Source organism: Oryctolagus cuniculus, chromosome 2 (genome assembly GCF_964237555.1).
Source record: "Oryctolagus cuniculus chromosome 2, mOryCun1.1, whole genome shotgun sequence".
Classification (NCBI taxonomy): Eukaryota; Metazoa; Chordata; class Mammalia; order Lagomorpha; family Leporidae; genus Oryctolagus; species Oryctolagus cuniculus.
Window position 1 is genome coordinate 92,958,664 of NC_091433.1, and position 20,302 is coordinate 92,978,965.

Sequence of the window (20,302 nt, forward strand, 5' to 3'; positions counted from 1 at the left end):
ATACAAAAAATTATTGCCCAACCCAATATTAAGGTTTTTTCCCCCTATTTTCATAGAGTAGTTGTACAGTCTTTAATCCACTTTGAGTTGGTTTTTGCACATAGTGTGACATGAGGGTCCAGTTTCATTCTTCTGCATATGTAAATCAATACTTCTGTTGAAGAGGCTGTCCCTTCCCCATTGTGTGTACTTGGCAGCTCTGTGAAAAATGAACTGATTATACGCAAAGGTGTGTGGCCTTTTCATTTGGGTCTATTGACCAATGTGCCTATTTTTATGCCGTTACTATGTTGTTTTAGTTACTATAGCTAGCACAGGCATTGTGGTGCAGAAGGTTAAACTGCAGCCTGCAATGCTGGAATGCCACATAGGAGTGGTGGTTTAAGTCCCAGCTACTCTGCTGCTGAACCAGCTCCCTTATGACGCACCTGGAAAGGCTGTGGAAGATGGCCCAAGTTCTTGGGCCCCTGCCATCCATGTGAGAGACCAGGATGGAGTTCCTGGCTCCTGACTTCAACCTGGGGCTCCTGACTTCAACCTGGCCCAGACCTGGCTATTGTGGCCAATTTGGTAGTGAACCAGCACATGGAAGATCGATCTCTCTCTCTCTCTCTCTCTCTCTCTCTCCCCCTCTCTGTCTCTCTTTCAAATAAATAAATAATCTCTAATTACTATAGCTTTGATATAGCTTGAAATCAGATAATGTGATGCTTCCAGCTTTGACTTTCTCACTCAATATTGTCTTCACTATTCATCAGTGTTTTTGTGATTCCATATGAATTTCAGCATTCTCTATTTTTGTGGGAAAATGACATTGGAGTTTTGATAGAGATTGTATTCAATCTGTAGACTGTTTGGGGTAGTATGGACATTTCAGCAATATGAATTATTTCAATCCATGAACATATGATATCATTTCATATATTTGTGTCTTCTAAAGTTTTTCATCAATGATTTACTGTTTTCAAATCTTTCACCTTCTTGTTTAAATGTTTTTGTTATCAAAGAGATTGATTTTTTGATTTCAGATAACTCACTGTTCAAATATAGAAATACTAATGATTTTTACATGTTAATTTTGTGTCTTTTAACATTGCCAAATTCATTTACTAGTTCTATAGCTTTCTGATGGGATCTTTAGGGTTTTCTATCTAAGATCATGTCATCTGCACAATTTTACTTCTTCCTTTATTTCTATTTCTTACCTAACAGCTCTAGCTAGGACTTCCAGTACTACACTGAACAACAGTGGTAAAAATATGCATTTTTGTCTTATTTAAAAAAAAACTTTATTTACTTAAAAGGCAGAGACGGTGGGCAGCCATTGTGGTACTGAGGGTAAAGCCATTGCCTGCAATATCAGTATCCTATATGGCCACCAGTTCATGTCCCAGTTGCTCCATTTCTGATCCAACTCCCTGCTAATGGCCTGAAAAAAGCAGCGGAAGATGGTCCAAGTACTTGGGTCTCTGCTACTCATTTGGAAGACCTGGAAGAAGGCCCTGGCTTCAGCCTGGTCTAGCCCCAGCCATTGTGGCCATATGCGGAGTGAACAAGCAGATGGAAGATCTCTCTCTCTCTCTCTTTGACTTTCAAACAAAGAAATAAATCTAGAAAGAAAGAGGGGAAAAGAAAATGAAAATCATAGCAGATAGATGATAGATAGATAATTAGATTGCTCACCTGCTGGTTGACTCCCCAAATGCCCACAGCAGCCAGGGTTGAGCGAGGCCAAAACCTAGAGCCATAAACTCAATCTGGGTCTCCCAAATGGGTGTCAGCAACTCTACTCTTTGAGTCATTATCTGCTGCTTTCCAGAGTGTGCATTAACAAGAATCTGGAACCAGGGGCAGAACTGGGATTCAAATCCTGACATTCTGGTATGGGATACAGGCGTCCCAAGCAGTGTCTTAACCACTATGCTAAACACTCACCCCTCCTTGTTTTATTCTTGATCTTAAAGGAAAAGCTTAAATTTTCACTCCTGAGTATGATATTAGGGGTGATATTGGCATGTGGCTTTTAGTATATTGAGGTATACTCCTTCTATACCAACTTTGTTGAGAATTTTTACCACAAAAAAAAGATGCTAAGTTAAATACTTCCCCATCTATTAAGATGCTCATGTAATTTTTGTTATTCCTTCTATTAATATGGTGTGTCATGTTTATTGTTTTCTGTATGTTGAATCTCCCTTGCACCCCAGGGATAAATTCCATTTGGTCATGGTTTGGGCATGTGCTACTAAATTCAGTATGCTAGTATCTTGCTGGGAATTTTTGCATTTGTGCTTATCAAGAATTTTGGCTTGTTACTTTTTTCTGAAGTGTCTTTAATTGTATTTTGTATCATCATAATGCTTGCCTCAGAGAAGAAGGTAAGAAGTGGTCCCTCTAATTCAAGATTTTCGAAAAGTTTCAGAAAGGTTGGCATTAGTTCTTCTTTACATGTTTGGTAGGATTGCAGAGTCTCCTTCTTCTTTTTTTTTTTTTTTTTTTTTTTTTTTTAAGTTTATTTATTTGAGAGGCAGAGTCAGAGAGAGAAGGAGAGACAGAGAGAGGTCTTTCATATGCTGGTTCATTCCCCAAACGGCCACAACAGCTGGAGCTGGGCTGATCTGAAGCCAGGATCCTGGAGCTTTCTCCATGTCTCCCACGTGCAGTGTCCCAAGCACCTGGGCCATCTTCCACTGCTTTCCCAGGCCATCAGCAGAAAGCTTTATCAAAGACAAGCAGCTGGGACACTAGCAGGTGTCCATGTGTGACGTCGGCCCCGCAGGCAGAGGCTTAACTTACTACGCACACCACAGCACTGGCCCTGAGTCTCCTTCCTTTTAAGGCTAAATATTTTTCCATTACATATCTATATCATAAACTGCTTATCCATAGATCTGTCAATGGATACTTGGGTGGCTTTCACTTTTTAGATATTGCAAATAATGCTGCTATGAACATGGGTATACAAGTATCGCTTTGAGCCCCTGCTATCACTTCTGGTTACATAACCAGTAACGCAATATTGCTGGATCATGTGGTAATTCTATTTTTAATTTTCTGAGGAACTACCATGCTGTTTTCCACAGTAACTGCATCATTTTATATAACCATCACTAGTACACAAGTACCCCAATTTCTCCACATTCTTGCCAGTATTTGTTATTTTATGTTTTTTAAATAGTAGTCATTCTACTGGGTATAAAGTGCATCTCCCTATGGTTTTGATTTCATATTTCCCTAATGATCAGTGAGGCTGAAATTTTTTCATGTGCTTATTAGCCATTTAAATGCCTTTTTGGGAGAAATATCTATTCATATACTTTGCAAATTTATCAATCAGGTTGTCTATTTATTACTGAGCTATGAATTCTTTATACATTCCAGATACATGTGCCTTCACAGACTTATCATTTGCAAATATTTTCTCTCATTGTGCAGGTTATCTTTTCACTTTCTTAATGATGTACCCTGGAGTATAAAAGTTGTTCACTTGCATTAAGTTCAGTTTATCTACTTTTTATTTTGTTGTTCATGCTTTTGGTATCATATCTTTTGTCAAATCCAAGGTTATGATGATTTGTCTCTTTTAGATTTTTTTTACTCATTCTGAATTAATTTGGTGTGGCATGTATCCAAATTCATTCTTTTGCATGTGATTAGTATTGTTCCAGTACCATTTGTCAAAATTTTTCTACTCTTTGACAAGAATGGTCTTAGCACTCCTGTCAAAGACCAGCTGACTGTAGATGTATGGGTTGACCATTTCTGAATCTTACTTCTGTTGTGGCAAAATCTTAGCTATCCCTCCTAACTGACAATTTAATAAGCATGCTTCTTAGGTCTTCTTCACCCAAGTTGCTATTGAAAATGAATAGAACAGGTCTGAGGACAGACCCCTGCAACAATATATAGTGTCTCCCTTTTTGGTTTATATTAAAACACTAGTTAGTACTCCCAAGAAGAACCTACCACACACTTGGGAATTCACTTAGCTCTGCTACCATTTAGTTATCACTTCCCCATTATATCCACAAGTGTAAAACCAGTATCACTCTAGAGTGTTACTCTCTTCGATACTCTATTGAAATAAAGGTGCTGTGATATAGCAGGTTAAGACAACAAATGCGATACTAGTACCCCACATGGGTGCCAGTTCAAGTCCTGGCAGCTCCACTTCTTTTTTTTTTTTTTTTTTTTTTTTTTTTTTGACAGGCAGAGTGGACAGTGAGAGAGAGAGACAGAGAGAAAGGTCTTCCTTTGCCGTTGGTTCACCCTCCAATGGCTGCCGCGGCCAGCGCGCTGCGGCCGGCGCACCGCGCTGATCCGATGGCAGGAGCCAGGAGCCAGGTGCTTTTCCTGGTCTCCCATGGGGTGCAGGGCCCAAGCACTTGGGCCATCCTCCACTGCACTCCTTGGCCACAGCAGAGGGCTGGCCTGGAAGAGGGGCAACCGGGACAGAATCCGGCGCCCCGACTGGGACTAGAACCCGGTGTGCCGGCGCCGCTAGGCGGAGGATTAGCCTAGTGAGCCGCGGCGCCGGCTCTGGCAGCTCCACTTCTGATTGAACTCCCTGCTAATGCACCTGGGAAAGCAGTGGAAGATGGCCCAAGTCCCTGGGCCCCTGTACTCATGTTGGAGACCTGGAAGAATTTCCCAGCTCCTGGCTTCAGCTTGGCCCAGCCTCAGCTGCGTGGCCATTTGGGAAGTGAACCAGTAGATGGAAGGTCTCTCTCTGTGTCCCTCCCTCTCTCTCTCTGTAATGCTGCCTTTCAAATAAAATAAATACAACTTTAAAAAAAGATGTTTCCCTAATAAGCAACTATTGATGTAGAGGTAATAGAGCAAATTAATCACCTTTCCTAAGTGTAAGTTCTGTTTTACAATCATTGCTACAAATACTGATCTGTAATTTTCAGATTTAACCTTTTTCTATTTCATACTTTTTCATTTGTTTTCAATGATACATATAAAATTCTATTATATATTAACGTGTTAACTCTTAAATTTCAACCACATTACCTAGTATCTACAAATAGGTGTACAGGTACCTGAAGCCTTTAATTATCATTCATGATTCTACAACAATTAATTCTTTCTATACTGCCCAAGTCTTCTTTTTGCCTAAGTTTATCCATTTAAAAACTAAATATCTTGGACTTACTATTTATATCTCCTAGAAGTTGATGGATTCCATTATGAAAATTAAATTTTAAAAAATTGCAAGGCCTCCAGCATGTGACGCCAACATCTGATACTGATGCCAGTTTGTGTCCGGCTGCTCCACTGTCAATCTACGTCCCTGCTAATTGTTTTAGGAAAGAAGTGGAAGATGGCAAGTGTCTGGATCCCTGCCACCCATGTGGGAGACCAGATGAGGCTCCTGGCTCCTGACTTCATCCTGACCCAGCCCTGGACATTGTGGAGTGACCCAGCAGATGAAGATCAATCTCTCTGTCTATGTCTCTCCCTCTCTCTCTGTAACTCTGCCTTTCAAATAAATAAATAAATCTTAACAACAACAACAAAACCTGCATTACTACCACAGAAAATCTGAACATTTTATTTAAAATATGGATGATGACAGGAGAAATGTTAGCATTCAGAGCTCAATGGAAAATAAAATACTTTAGTAAATACAACAGAATTTCAAAAAGTTCATGGAAAATGGAATTAAAGTTTAAATTTACTTTTTAAAAAAGATTTAGTTTATTTGGAAGGCAGAGTTACAAAGAAAGAGGGAGAAAAAGAGAGAAATCTCCCATCCACTAGTTCACTCCCCAAATGGCCACAACAGTACAGCTGGGCCAGACCCAAGCCAGGAGCCAGGAGCCAGGAGCTTCTTCCAGGTCTCCCATGTGGGTGCAGGGCCCCAGGCACCTGGGCCATCCTTCAGTGCTTTCCCAGGCTATTAGCAGGGAGCCAGATCAGAAGAGGAGTAGTCACAGGCAGCGGCTTTACCCGTTCTGCCACAATCCCAGCCACTGAAGTTTATTTTGGTACAAAAATTTTTTTGAAATCCATGCATGCACAGGTTCTTCATTTACTTATTTGAAAAGCTGAGTTACAGAGATACAGAGAAAGATCTTCCTTCCACTGGTTCATTCCCCAAATGGCCACAATGGCTGGGACTGGGCTGAGTGTGAGCCAGGAGCTTCTTCCAGGTCTCTCACATGCTTGGTAGGGGTTCAAGCACTTGGGTCACCTTCCACTGCTTTGGTGACCCTGTGCCCATATGGGATGCTGGCACTGCAGAGGCCAGCCCCCATTAACTTATCTCTTAATTCTATTTCTATTACTTTTTGCAGGACTCTCATATGTACAATCACTGACATCTATTACTTGTTTTTTTTTTTTTTTTTTTTTTTTTTGACAGGCAGAGTGGACAGTGAGAGAGAGAGACAGAGAGAAAGGTCTTCCTTTTGTCATTGGTTCACCCTCCAATGGCCGCCACGGCTGGTGCGCTGCGGCTGGAGCACCGCGCTGATCTGAAGGCAGGAGCCAGGTGCTTCTCCTGGTCTCCCATGGGGTGCAGGGCCCAATCACTTGGGCCATCCTCCACTGCACTCCCTGGCCACAGCAGAGAGCTGGCCTGGAAGAGGGGCAACCGGGACAGAATCCGGCGCCCCGACCGGGACTAGAACCCGGTGTGCCGGTGCTGCTAGGTGGAGGATTAACCTATTGAGCCGCGGCGCCGGCCTTATTACTTGTTTTTCATATGAAGTATTACATATTACTGGGAGTCAAAGTCAGTGACCTGGGAAATATATATTTCAATTCTTTTGTCCTTTAGTCTCACCTGAAAAGTGCATATACCAGGGTAGCAATCAAAGCGAAACTGACCACAACTGCCACAAGTACTTGGTCACTTACTCCTTCTATAACTGAATCATCATCCAGTTTCAAACTTTGAACTTCACGGTGATATTTGGCCATTCCAGGTCTACAATAAAAAAAAAAAAAGATAGAAGTTACAATTAACACAGTGAAAATGAATTATAAAAGCAATTTAAACATAACTCACTTGTAATATATTTAGTTTTTTGTAGCAGCCTTTTTTTTTTTTTTTTTCCAGGCAGAGTTAGTGAGAAAGGAAGAGACAGAGAGAAAGGTCTTCCTTTTTCCGTTGGTTCAACCCTCCAAATGGCCGCTATGGCCGATCTGAAGCCAGGAGCCAGGTGCTTCCTCCTGGTTTCCCATGCGGGTGCAGGGCCCAAGGACCTGGGCCATCCTCCACTGCCTTCCCGGGCCACAGCAGAGAGGTGGACTGGAAGAGAAGCAACCGGAACAGAATCCGGCACCCCAACCGGGGCTAGAAACTGGGGTGCCAGCGCCGCAGGCGGAGGTTTAGCCTAGTGAGCTGTGGCGCCAGCCGGTAGCAGCCTCTTTATATAGATTGCCTTAAGTCCAACTCCAGTAGGGATTCTATCAATTAGTTCTTTAAAATTTGCCAGACACATTATTTTGAAGATTACAAAATTCTGTTTCCTTTAAGGTAAACAGTTACTACAATTTGTCATCCATTTACTTTAAAATTTTTTAAAACAATACTCTTTCCTCTTCAATCTTAGCTCATGTAATTTTAATAATAAGGACATTTTTCTTGCCCAAATGCTGTTTTCTTATTCCTGAGTGCCAAATAAATTCTCCAAGTACATAAGATTCCTCTTCTTCTTCATTGCACTGAATGTGTGTCTTTTGGAATTTACCATATATGAACGGGAAAAGATTGCAGCCTTCTGTAAATATTCCTATATTACCTAGCATATGCTCTGTACATACTAGGACCTAAAAAATGCTTGTTGCAATATAAGTGATTTACCACACTTACGGAGCTAATAATTTGCAAAGTAAGACATTTGGCTATAGGACATTTATATCTATACTAAAACTACTTGAGTTAGTGAAAATTCTGATGTTTGAGAAACCACTGGCCTCACCTAAAACTAAGCTCAGCTTTTAGTTCAGACATCTTTGAACTGCCTGCAATATGGATTCCCTGTGGAGCTGCATTTCCTTATCAAGAGAAAAGGCAGTGTATGAAATGCTCCTTCCCCTGCTCTAAACCAGGGAAAAATGGTAGTACCCAGTTCTGCAGGTCTGAGGGGAGAGAGCCCAACCACACTGGAGTCCAAATATCACAGCTAATTCCTTTTATTTCCTTTCTTTCAGATGAGGAAACCATAAAGCTCACAGTCTTATAAGACACCTAAAGGGAAATAAAGGAAATACTCAGATATGCATGATCTTAATAATTACAGTAAGTTCTGCATTTATGTGACTTATTGCACTGGAATGAATTTTATCTGATATCATTAATCAGGTGAGTTTCTGTAATAGAGGGAATTCTTGAGTTTCAAAGTCAGCACCTTGGAGAAGTCTGGCTGCTAGGAAGAAATGATCTCTGATGGAGGACAGCTAAGCAAAGAAACAGATTAAAGGCAGCTTCCACCAGCTTTACACACAGAAACAGCCTGACCTCAGGTACACGCTGGTGACAGCTTTCAAATACCCATTATGAGGGTACATACTAGGACACTCAGAGAAAGGGGTCTACAGAGAAATCGCCACTTGAAACTACAGAGCCGCAAGTAATCTACAGGTGGGCCATGTGGTCAATTTAGCTATTTTATTCTTCTCTTCTTAAATTAGAGATCCTAAGACTGTTGTCAGAAGTCCTAAGGTGATAATTACTTGCATCAGCTCAAAAATAACCAAAATGTTTATCTGTGTCAAAATTCTCAGGCTCTGCCTTATTGAATCTGTTGTGAGCATTAGACCAAATTGACAGAGGTAAAAGGACTTCACAAGTTCAGCACACTGACAGATGTATCATAATTACTACCACTCACATTTTCTCCTATGCCACACAGCTGCCTAGATTTACTAAGTGGTACTTTTCTTTAAAAATGTGTTACATTTGTTTCTTTGTCTTACCAGGTGTGATCAGTGGTAATGTGTCTAAATTTTATTAGTATTCTGTGTATAATTGACTTCTATGCAATTATGTGCCCTGAAAATACTTCATGCTTGAAGATTTTCAACATTGGGTAGCCACATGCTATTGGCATGATTTTACAGCACAAGTTCCTAATGTTGTTGAGAGGAACAAAGAAGTCACCTGCATTTTTTTGTCATCGTAAATCCCAACCAAACCTAGGGCTATCACATGGAAATCTAATAATGTTTGACCTATTTGTTCAGGGTTTCAATAGTACAACTTCTGCCTTTTTTTTTTTTTTTTTTTTTTTTTTTTTTTTGACAGGCAGAGTGGACAGTGAGAGAGAGAGACAGAGAGAAAGGTCTTCCTTTGCCGTTGGTTCACCCTCCAATGGCCGCCGCGGCCGGTGCGCTGCGGCCGGTGCACCGCACTGATCCGATGGCAGGAGCCAGGTACTTACCCTGGTCTCCCATGGGGTGCAGGGCCCAAGCACTTGGGCCATCCTCCATGCACTCCTTGGCCACAGCAGAGAGCTGGCCTGGAAGAGGGGCAACCGGGACAGAATCCGGCGCCCCGACCGGGACTAGAACCCGGTGTGCCGGCGCCGCAAGGTGGAGGATTAGCCTAGTGAGCCACGGCGCCGGCCCATATTTTTTCTTATAATCAGAATAAAAAGGAGCTAGTGGCTCAAAAATGAGGTAGCAGGAGGTAGTATAACACCATTTCAGTTTGGAATAGGCTAATCTGATTTAAGATTATAGGGGATAAACAATAAAAAGAAACAACACCTCCTACTTGAGATGACCTATTACCTCAATCTTCTAAAATATTTTTTTAATTCACTTTTATTTCTGTGAAAGATAGAGAGACAGAGACAGACAGAGCTCCCATCCACTGGTTTGATTCCTAAATGCTACAATATCTGGGGCTGGGTCAGGCCAAAGCCAAGAGCTGGGAACTCAAATCCAAGTCTCCCACATAGGTGGCAGGGATCCAACCACTTGAGCTATCATCTGCAGCTTCCCAGGGTACATGGTAACAGGAAACTGGAGTGGGAAGTACAGCAGGGTGTTGAACCCAATACTGGATGAGGGCAGGCATCTTAACTGCTGTGCTGAATTCCCAGCCCACCAATCTTGAAAGATGAATACCAAAAGCAATCTGGGTTTAGGTCTGCCAACTTTGGTTTTTCACACAATGCTTGTCTAGAACAAGACAGGGCAGCTGATTCTGTCCAGCAGCACAGGCTTGGAAACCCAGGCAAATGCTTCCTGGATATAAAATTGGACTTTAGTTCCACTTCTGAGACCACGATTACCTCATGTAATTGCTTAGGATTTCCCATTTTCTGCCAAATGTTAAAGTTGGACTTGATGATTTCTCGAGTGCCTTTCACCACTACCTTCACTGATTCTGAGATTTCAGAATAGAAAAAAAAGTCAAGCAAGACGAAAACCAAAGGCCAAAGGAGTTTAGGGTGGGGAGCTGGACTGGGAGAGCCAGATTTTTCACCTTTCTAGGACACAGTTCTATGGTCTGAATTCTTTTCAAGCAGGCAGTATTGTAACAATAAAGCAAAGCCAGCACTTGCTGTGTCCCTTGAGACCCAAACCAGGGCTTGCATGCTCATTCGTTGCCCATACAACATAGCACTTTGTTTCCTCATGGTGCCTTCTGAAGATCTCAAAGAAGGGCAAATGAGAGGCATTCATGTTGCTGTAGGGTATGCCAACAGCTGAACTTTCTCTATCACAAACTCCTTTCCATCAGGAACCACATCCTAACCCCTTGAGTAGTACCCAGGATTTTACAGGTTGTGAGAGCCACTAAAAGCTGTTTACCTGACACCCAGAAACATGGTTATTAAATGTATAGAACATGGTATCTCATTTATTTCATGGAATCCTGTCAAATATGGAAACAGAGTTCCTAGTACTGTTTGTGTTTGAGATTTACAAAAGCCCAACACTGGCGATCTTGGAAACTGTGTGGCGTATCTGATAGAAGCCTAGAGGACTGGATTTGTTCTTGCTTGGTTGGCTAAGTCTTAGTGAGGAGTAGCTTAATGTAGTAAAGGAGTCAGACAACCGTGTACTTGTGAGAAGCTTGAGTCTCGGCTTCCTCACATGTAAAATGTATGAAATTAGGTTGAACCATACCAAACTGCCACTTTGTCAGCAACCACAAGTCATCTTGCCCCAGGGCACTTCGCTGAGTCCCTAAGCTAAGGACAACACAAACTCCCCAGCTCCACCCCTCAGAAACAGAAACACAAATCAGCCAACCAGGAAGAACTGTTGCACCATGGGAAAACTACCCTACCTAAGAATGGACGTCGCTGCAGGTGTACACCTCGGATTGTAAGTCAGCTGTCCTGTCTGCCTGCTGCTCCCTGCAGCCTGCTCATACTGACAGTTCTGGTGAATTCTTTCACCACCCACGATGCCAGCATCACGACACTGATTTTATGAGATGACAAAGATAATGCACTTATCCTATTGGCCAGCACGTTTTACAGCCTCTCAGTAAATGGAAACCATAACATTTTGATTACTATTATTAACAACTGTCGAGGAAGTAGAACACTGAGCCATGCCTTCCCCCCAGCTGTACTGTTTAGCCTCTCAAATTTCCTTTAATTAAAGCTCTCAGGATCTGTTCCCTGGCAAGGCAGGACACATTTGGAAACACTGCCACACAGGACACCACGTTTTCACTTGCCACTGCCACACACACATACACACACATACACACACACATACACACACACACACAGGAGAAATAAATTCGAGCACTCCCTGGAATCACAGAAAAACTCTTTTTAGCCAAGCTTACACAGAACACCGGTGGCCACATGGCTTCTTGGATTACTCACCTCTAAGAAGCTTTTAACATAATGTCCTTCATCAACAGTAACTGGAGCTACAAAATAAAGCCTTAAGAACACTGCTTTTGGCAAAACAATTGGGTATAAGCAGTCAACCTTGAAAGAGGAGGCTTTAGGTCAGTTGCCAAAGCCTTTGACACCCTGAGCAGCTAGAGCGAAAGGTGCTTCCTACACCACAGTCCCTACAGCGGAAGCTAGCAAGCCAAGATGCACGCAAGTCAGGCTCACAGCAGGACAACATATATTGTGTTCCCTTGCTTAACAAGGATATGGGTCACTGAAAGTTACAGCAGTTCTCCAGTAACAACCTAATGCAGAATGCAGGAAATCTGGTTTGACAGCGATCCAGGGGACCCAACAAACAAGAAAAGGCAGTTGCCAACACCTATGAGAAAACTTCAAAAGTCTCCAGAAACAATGGAATTGAAAGTATGAGTTTGTTTCAGTTCAAAAAATTTTTCCTCACAATACATGCAAAGAGTGCATTACGAAGAAAAACAATACTGCATGGATTTCAAAAAAACTTTGTATACCAAAATACACTTAGATTTTTAATTCCATTTTTCCATGAACTTTTTGAAGTACTCTCCCAATACAATTTCTACAGGTTCCTTGGCCCCTGTGTAAGGAATGTTTGAAAGATCACTGAAAAGACTTTTTAACAAAATGACAAATCACCTTGCATGGGCTGATGATCAGAAATCTCAGTAACTCAATGCTGCCCTAGTAGTCCAAATACTCATGGGAAAAGGATGGCGGGGCTCCAGAAACCAAACCAAAGGAAGATGTGTCTGGGAAACTGCCACACTCCAAATAAATTCTGGCATTGTCTGCAGGCTCTATGAATTGACAACTCTCCTTAGACTCCAAGGAATGTCCTAGTCTTAGAAACTCCAGCACGTTAGCACTAGGAGCAAGGTTTATAGCACTGAGTAGCCCCAAACTGGAACAAAACGGATCAACCAACAGTAGGATACACCACAACGGAATACCAGGCAGCAATGAAAATTACCTGTATTTAATACTCGTTGAATGCCACCAAAAACCCACAAGAGGCTTCCACTCATAAACGTCCCAGTATAGGCAGAGGACAACTATATTGCATGCACACATACGTGGCAAACCTACTGTGATTATCACGCAAGTCAGACTAGGGAGGGAATCAGGCTCGGAAACGCATACACAGCTACGGGGGGGGGGGAGGGGCAGGGAACTCCTAGGGTTCCAGCAGTGCTTTTGGCTTTTATCGGGGTGTTTCATCTACTCTCTAAACGCGTATGTCGAATGCACTTTTCTGCAAAGGCTACATCGCTTAAAAGGTCGGGAACGATGCACAGGCCCCGGGAACCGGCGGGGTCCGCGCGGCTCGGAGAGCTGGCGCCCGGCCTCCCGCACTTGAGGCCAAGCTTTGAGGGAGTCGGGGCTCCGAGCGACCCCAGAAGGAAACGGGGGGAACTCTCCTCACCGCCGGCCCAGCCCACCTAGGACCTCCGAGACGCCCACCGTGCCCGCCTCCACAGTCTCCCGGCGACTCCGGACGGGAACGGGGCGCTGCTGGGGCCGGGCCCCGGGGATCCTCAAGGAAAGCGGAGGCTTGGGTCCGATCAGAGACTCCCCCGGCCCGAGACGCCTGGGCGGCCGGGAGGCGACCCCGGACTGCGCCGCCCGCCCTCTCGCGGTCCAGATCCGGGGGCGTGGCCGGCCACGCGCCGGACGCCCGAGGCCGAGGCCGGGGGGAGGGGGCGCGTACCTCTCCACCGCGGAGGAGCTACCTCGCCAATTCCCGGTGACAGAGGACACAGATTATTTCTGGGGACTGCCCCGCCAGCCCTCCCGGGCTACCACTAGCTTGTCCCCTTTTTACTGTGGAGTGTGGGCACCGGCGCACGCGCACTGCGAGCTTCCGTGACGGCGCGCCGCCGCCGCCGCCGCCGCGCGCGCGCCATGACACGCAGCGGTCTGTGACCGGCCGCGCGCGCGCACGCGGAGGCAGGGCCGGGGGCGGGCCCGCAGGAGCGCGCCTGCGCGCTGCGGCTCGCCCGTCGTTCGCTGGAGGAGGGCTGTGGGCAGCGGGGGGGCGGGGACGCGGGGCGGCGGGCGTGGCTCGGGGGTGGCGCGCGGCGAGCGCGCGCGCCCAGATGAGAGGAGCAGGAGGGGCGCGGGGGTGACGGTGCGGAGCCGCTGCCAGCGCCCGGGCGAGAGCAGGCGGTCGGGCCCCAGCAGGAGGTGGGCCAGAGGCCAGGGCGGCTGCCGGGACCCTGCGGACGGCACCCGCACCGCGTCGCGGCGGTTTCTGGCCTGGTGGAGAAGGCGTTGCCGAGCCCCAGCGGGGGAAGATGTTCAGCGTGGAGTCGGTGGAGCGGGTGGAGCTGTGCGAGAGCCTTCTGACTTGGGTACGTGGTGCCGCCGCGGCGCTGGGAGACTCTCCGGCTCCCGCTCCGGGGCCGCTTTTCCGGGACCCCCCCCGCCCGTCCCGGGGGGCGAGCGCCGCGGGCGCCGGTGCCGTCACATCCGGGGCCTGAGGCGGTCAGGGCCGGGGATGCGGGTGCGAGCGGCGTCCGGGAGAAACTTGCCGGGCCCGGGGTGTGGGGTGTCGTCCGGGGAGGCTAATGACGGGGTGCGGGCGCGCCGTCACTGGCACCGTCGTTGTCTGCCGCTGCGCGGGCGCTGGCGCTGCTCGCTCGGCGCGGGGACCCCCGAGGCGGGGGCCCCGGCTCGGCCCGGGTGGGGAGCGCTCGGGCCCAGGGTTCCGCCGCTCGCCGCCTTTGTTGTAACGCTCCCGAAGGACGTGCCCGCCGCGGCGGAAGAGAGAAGTTCCTTTGAGGTCGGGTGGGAAAAATAGGAAAAAACAGATAATAAAAGGCGCCCGGCGACGGCGTGGGTCGGACGCCAGATGCGCCCGGGCCGTTAGGCAAGCGGGCGGTGGGGCGGCATTCGGGAGAGATCCCGAACGTGAGGCTGGAAGGGGATCTGCAAGGTGCGTGGCAGGCGGTGGAACCCGGAGGCGTCTGGGGAGTCCCGGCGCTGCGGGATTCCGACCGCGAAGGGCCGGCCGGCCGCGGAGTTCTGGCGTTTGCAGAGTCTGTGTGCGCGCGCGGTTCCGGCGCCTGGAGCAGCCTGTTTAGGAGTAAACTCCTGCTCTGGCCTTTCTCACCCTCTGGCTGGGGCGAGCCCGGTGCCCCCTTCGGGAGCGCGGGTTTTACTCATCGCTACACATGCCGGGTGACCTTTCTAGAATAGCACACAGACGTATTTATGGAGGTGACTGCCGCGTTTGTGTTCGTTTTAAAGACAGACCACTAACGTGAGGGAAGTTCTGTTTAGTCTGGGGTTACAAGTTCAGCTCCCTCTTCCTGTGCAGGTGTGAGAAGCATTCTCTTAGGTAGCTTGCTACAAACCTGATTAAAGCAGAGTCTAGGGTTTTTAACGTGGCCCTGTCGAGGCATCACATTATGTCTTCGGAAACGTAGAGTATGTACAACCGAAGAGATCTATGCATTCACCGCGTTTTGTGTTAGACCATTCTTGGGACTTCAGAGAGCCCCCAGTAATACATAGCTAAAGTAGAACTTGCAACTCTTCCGTTCCGGCTTCTTCACTGCTCTATTTTAGAAGAGGAAAACTGATGTTGCATAATGTACCAGGGTTTGACTAGAGTGAGGAGAGCAGAGAGAGAGGAAAGCATTACTCCATTCTTTGGTATGGTGGAGGGAACCATGTATACAGAAGCCTGGGAATCTTTAGATTTACGGTTTAAATCCTGTACAAATAGTGCTAGAAAAAGGAGCAGGAAAGAAAAGATGAGGAAGCGAATTGAATCTGAAGTGGTGCTGCACCATTTAAAGTCTTGCAAGAAAAGTCATGGAAATAAAGACATGTTTAAAGCTTATTTGCAAAAAGATGATAGTGCAGTTGGTTTGAGTGAGAAATGTTGATGATACAGAGGCGGAATCATAGAGGAAACTTTGAGGGGCTATCAACAGAACCAGACAGCATGGAAGCACCGATTTAGAATCTGAGAGAATGTCAAGACATGGGGTGGCAATATATACTACCTACTGCAGAGAGGTCCGGGAGTGCCATACTGAAATCCACTGGAACCCTCAAGGAGGAAAATTTCTGCAGAATAGAGATGAGCAGTGACAAAAGTGGAGGTCAGGGGCCACACAAAAAGCAAGATTTGAAAACACTTAAACTGAACATTGAAATGTTTCAAAATAAAGTTGAGTTAAAGTGCTGGACTTGTTCTCTTTTACCTGTCAGGATAGAAAGCTGAATAAAGGGTTTTTATGAATAATGGCTAAGGTAACAGAACATGTCCATCTAGTCTGTTAGTACCTCCTGTCTGGAGAACAGATAAATGCTGAATACAATTCCAAAACCAGTTGTGGGGCTGGTGCTGTGGCACAGCGGGTTAACGCCCTGGCCTGAAGTGCCGGCATCCCACATGGACGCTTGTTTTGGTCCTGCTGCTCCACTTCCGATCCAGCTCTCTGCTATGGTCTGGGAAAGCAGTAGAAGATGGCCCAAGTCCTTGGGCCCCTGCACCCTTGTGGGAGACCCAGAAGAAGCTCCTGGCTCCTGGCTCCGGATCAGCACAGCTCCGGCTGTTGTGGCCATCTGGGGAGTGAACCAGCGGATGGAAGACCTCTCTTTCTGCCTCTCCTCTCTCTGTGTAACTCTGACTTTCAAATAAATAAAGAAATCTTAAAAAAAAAAAACAAAAAAAAAACACCAGTTGTAGGAGAAATGGATACAATGAGATACACTCCAAAGAAAAGACTGGCATTTAGAACAGTTTACTTTGTTTTACATAAGCTTCTACTCAGAGTGGTTGTGTGATTTTTTTTTTTTTTTTTTTTAGCACATGGGGAGCTAGGGGGTGACTGCAGCACTCAGCAAATCCAAACAGCTGTCAACAGCAGAGAAGACCCAAGAATCGAAAGTGCGGTCTGGGCTAGTGTCACAACTTTGCTTCCACCATGTAGCAAGCATTTTGAGACTGGAGAGATAAACAGTACCTTTTAGAAATTCTTCACTGAGAATGGTTAAAATAATAAGTGAAGGTATGACTCTTAGTCACCCATGATGTGGTTCTGTGGAACTGAATCTCATTGCCCCAAATGCTAGATAAATTGCCATTGTATAAAAGAGCCCAAGAACCATTTGTTCCACACTTGTTGAAGAGGAATACTTAAGAAAAGACAAAGTAACAAACTACCCTTGGAAACATTTTAAGCTTAAATTCCAAATCCAAGTTTATGCAGTAAGCAGGTTCAGCAGGATGTGCTTGAAAATTTTCATTGTACCTCTCCTCCCCACCCTCTGAGCCCATATGTACTGCAACTTGTTAGAAAATGTCTGCCCTGCTATTACACCTGTCAAGCTCAATTTCTTGAATGGTGCATGAATTGCCATGAAAGATTGCATTTTCCCAGCGTTTAGAAACTGGAAGACAAGAGTATCTAGAATATTACCAGATAATGACAAGAAGCTAAGTGAACTGAGTCATAGCATAGGCTTATTAGTGCCCTTGTGGGACACCTGGCAACTGAAAGTTATCCATGATATTTTCCTGTAACTTACTGGCAGCCTCTAAATGACATATTGGTGATGATTAAATGAGGAAGTGTGCACTTATGTGGAATCGTCCCCATCCCACTCTTGGTCTTCTGCCAAGTCCATACTACCAACAATTTTGTGTCCTCCGTTGGGAGAATAAATAAATCACGGATTAGGGAGGGTGCTGTGACATAGCAGCTTAAGCTTCTACTTGTGACACCAGCATCCATGTGAGTGCTGGGTTGAGTCCTGGCTGCTCCATTTCTGAACCTGCTAATAGACCTGTGAAGCAGCAGATGGCTCAAGTGCTGGAGTGCCTGCACCCATGCAGGAGACCCCAGGTGGACATCGTGGCTCCTGGCTTCCACCTAGCCCAGCCTTGGCTGTTGTGGAGAGTTGGGGAGTGAACCAGTAGATGAAAGATCCTTCTGTCACCCTCCTTTTAAATAAATAATTTTTAAAAAGAAATTACTGGCGTATAGAAGTTAAAAAGGTTCAATATAGCATGACACTAAGAGGGCAGATTCTGATGTTAGACCACCTGGGCTCAAAACCTGATTTTGTTTCATATTAATTAGAGTAGCTGTTCTCATGCTTTGGTATTGAGTGGCACTGACTGCTGGCCCCACACCCAGAGGTTCTAATCTGTGGGTCTGACATGGGGCCTAAAATTCTGTATTTCTAACACGTTTCTAAGCCCTGCAACCATTTGTGATAGGGGGGGCCACATTTTGAGAACCATTGCCCTAAAACACGGTTTTGCCTCTACTAAATGCCAAAACCACCTACCTGGTGCTAACAGCAGAACTATCTTCCAGGAGCAGAGTGACCCCTGGTTGAAAATTCCTGCTCTGGGACACTCATTCCAGGTGGTCTCATGCTTTACTCCTACACTTGGGGCATGAAGGGAGGCGGAGGTTGGGTGCTATGAACAGAGTGGCTACCTTAAGGTAGAATTTTATACCTTCTTGAAGCTGGGTGGTGTTATCTTTTGGTTGTATTGTATTATTTTGAAATACTCCATCAGCGTTAGTTCAGAGGACTGGTATGGGGTTTTTTTTAAAAATAGAGATGTAAGGGACTGTGGCATAGTGGGTAAAGCTGCTGCCTGCGGTGCTGGTATCCCATATGGGCGCCAGTTGGAGACCTGGCTGCTCCACTTCCAATCCAGCTCCCTGCTATGGCCTGGGAGAGCAGTACAGGATGGGCCGAGTGTTTGGGCCCCTGTGCCCGCGTGGGACACCCGGAAGATGCTTCTGGCTCCTGGTTTTGGATAGGCTCAGCTCTGGCTGTTGTGGCCATTTGGGGAGTGAACCAGAGCATGGAAGACTTCTCTGTCTGTCTTCCTCTGCCTCTGCCTCTCTGTAACTCTGCTTTTCAAATAAGAAGATAAATATTTAAAAAAGAGAGAGATGTAATTTGTATGCCATAAAATTCATCCTTTTAAAGTATACAGTTTAAAAAAAAATGAAGTATACAGTTTATTGCTTTTGTAGTATGGTCACAAGGTTGTGTTATTGTTGTGTCTAATTCTGAGAACATTTTTGTCACCACAAAAGCAAGACTCTAGGGATAAATTTTCTTTGAGATCTACTTTACTTCTTTCTCAAAGCCAGAGGTGGACGTCATGTATCTCTCATGAACAACTGTGCAGCTCAAAGGCTAATACTGAGAAAATAATGGTTTGGAAACCGTAGGGGCAGGCATTTGGTCCAGCAGTTAAGCCCTCATCTCATATCAGAGTGCCTGGAATCAAGTCCTAGCTCTGTTCCCAATTCAAGCTTCTGCTAATGCAGACCCTAAGAGGCAGCAGGTGATGGCCCAAGTAGTTGGGTCCTTATCCTCTACAAGAGAGACTGTGTTGAGGTCTCAACACCCTGCTTTGGACCCAGCCCCAGCCATTGTAAGCACTTTAGAAAGTGAACCAGCAGGTGGTCCCATAAATAAATAAATTTTTAAGAATCAAAGTAAAATTTAGCTTTCTATATGTCATAAAAAAAGAAATAAAGTATTTAAATTATTTGCTTTTTTTGAATTAATAGTTTCTTCTAATTGGCCAGAAGCAGTTTTCTAATCTTGTATCCTTATATTTGGTAGTACGTTAGATCAGAGGATTCCAAATGCCAAACCATCGCCTAGCTACATGAGAATTATTGGATGGGTTTGTTAAAAATAGATTCCTGACTTCCTGTGTGTGATGTGCATTTGGGGAGCACTGCTTCATGCTTTTAAAAATCCCTAATATGCTTTGTTTTTCTTGTTCAGTCCTTAAGCCACATACCCCTCCGAAAGTTATTTTTCCCCAGTCTTCACATGGAAAAACTGACTAAGAGAGATGAAAGTGGGGTGGGTATTATATCAGAATGCTTAGGTTTGAGTCCCAGTTCTGCTTCTGATTCCAGCTTTCTGCTAATCTTCATCCTGAGAGGCAGTGATCCTGACTTTGGCCTGTCCCAGCCCCAGGTGTTGCTGGCATGTGGAGAGTGAACTAGCAAATGGGAGATTCTCCCTCTCCCCTCTCCCCTCTCCCCTTTCCCTCCCTCTCCCCCTACCTCCCTGCTTCCTCCCTCCTTCCCTACCTCCCTCCTTTCCCCTCCCCCATTCAAGTAAACAAATAAGTAAAAATTAAAGCAACAAGTACCTTTGAAAAAGAGAATTGAGGTTATACATTTAAGGTTACACTGCAACTTAGGAGTAAAACTGGGGATTAGAATTAGTTCATTCCATTTGAAGCAGTGTTGACTGAGGGCCTGTTTGGTATCAGGCATTCTGCTAAGGTTCCTGATGCAGAGATAAAGGAGCCTTTTTCCTTCTAATCACACCTACAAGGTTCTGTTTTGTTTTGTTTTGTTTTTTTTAGTGGGCCATTCTTGTAGCAAGTGTAACATGAGAACAGGTGCTTGTTTCTTTTAAAATAA

The 20,302-nt window shown here is 45.4% G+C and overlaps 2 protein-coding genes across 17 annotated transcripts in view; one reads left to right on the plus strand and one right to left on the minus strand.

Annotated features, from left to right (window-relative positions):
* Nucleotides 1-13,778, minus strand: part of RNF170 (ring finger protein 170) — a 45,057-nt gene extending 31,279 nt beyond the window's left edge. Inside the window, exons 1-2 of one of the 14 annotated variants that reach the window (XM_008273910.4) lie at nucleotides 13,573-13,778; nucleotides 6,794-6,937 (exon numbers count right to left, since the gene is read on the minus strand). In XM_008273910.4, the coding sequence (XP_008272132.1) occupies nucleotides 6,794-6,930 (137 nt within the window). In that variant the 5' untranslated portion in view covers nucleotides 6,931-6,937; nucleotides 13,573-13,778. Of the gene's footprint in view, nucleotides 1-6,793; nucleotides 6,938-8,080; nucleotides 8,199-11,810; nucleotides 13,538-13,572 lie in introns of those variants that run through there. The other 13 variants (XM_070068637.1, XM_070068636.1, XM_008273909.4 and 10 more) reach the window with 13 other exon arrangements.
* A 124-nt stretch (nucleotides 13,779-13,902) lies between these two features.
* HOOK3 (hook microtubule tethering protein 3) overlaps nucleotides 13,903-20,302 on the plus strand; it is a 127,148-nt gene continuing 120,748 nt past the window's right edge. For all 3 annotated transcript variants that reach the window (XM_002720760.5, XM_051832317.2, XM_051832316.2), the window contains exon 1: nucleotides 13,903-14,215. In XM_002720760.5, the coding sequence (XP_002720806.1) occupies nucleotides 14,159-14,215 (57 nt within the window). In that variant the 5' untranslated portion in view covers nucleotides 13,903-14,158. The remainder of the gene's footprint in view (nucleotides 14,216-20,302) is intronic.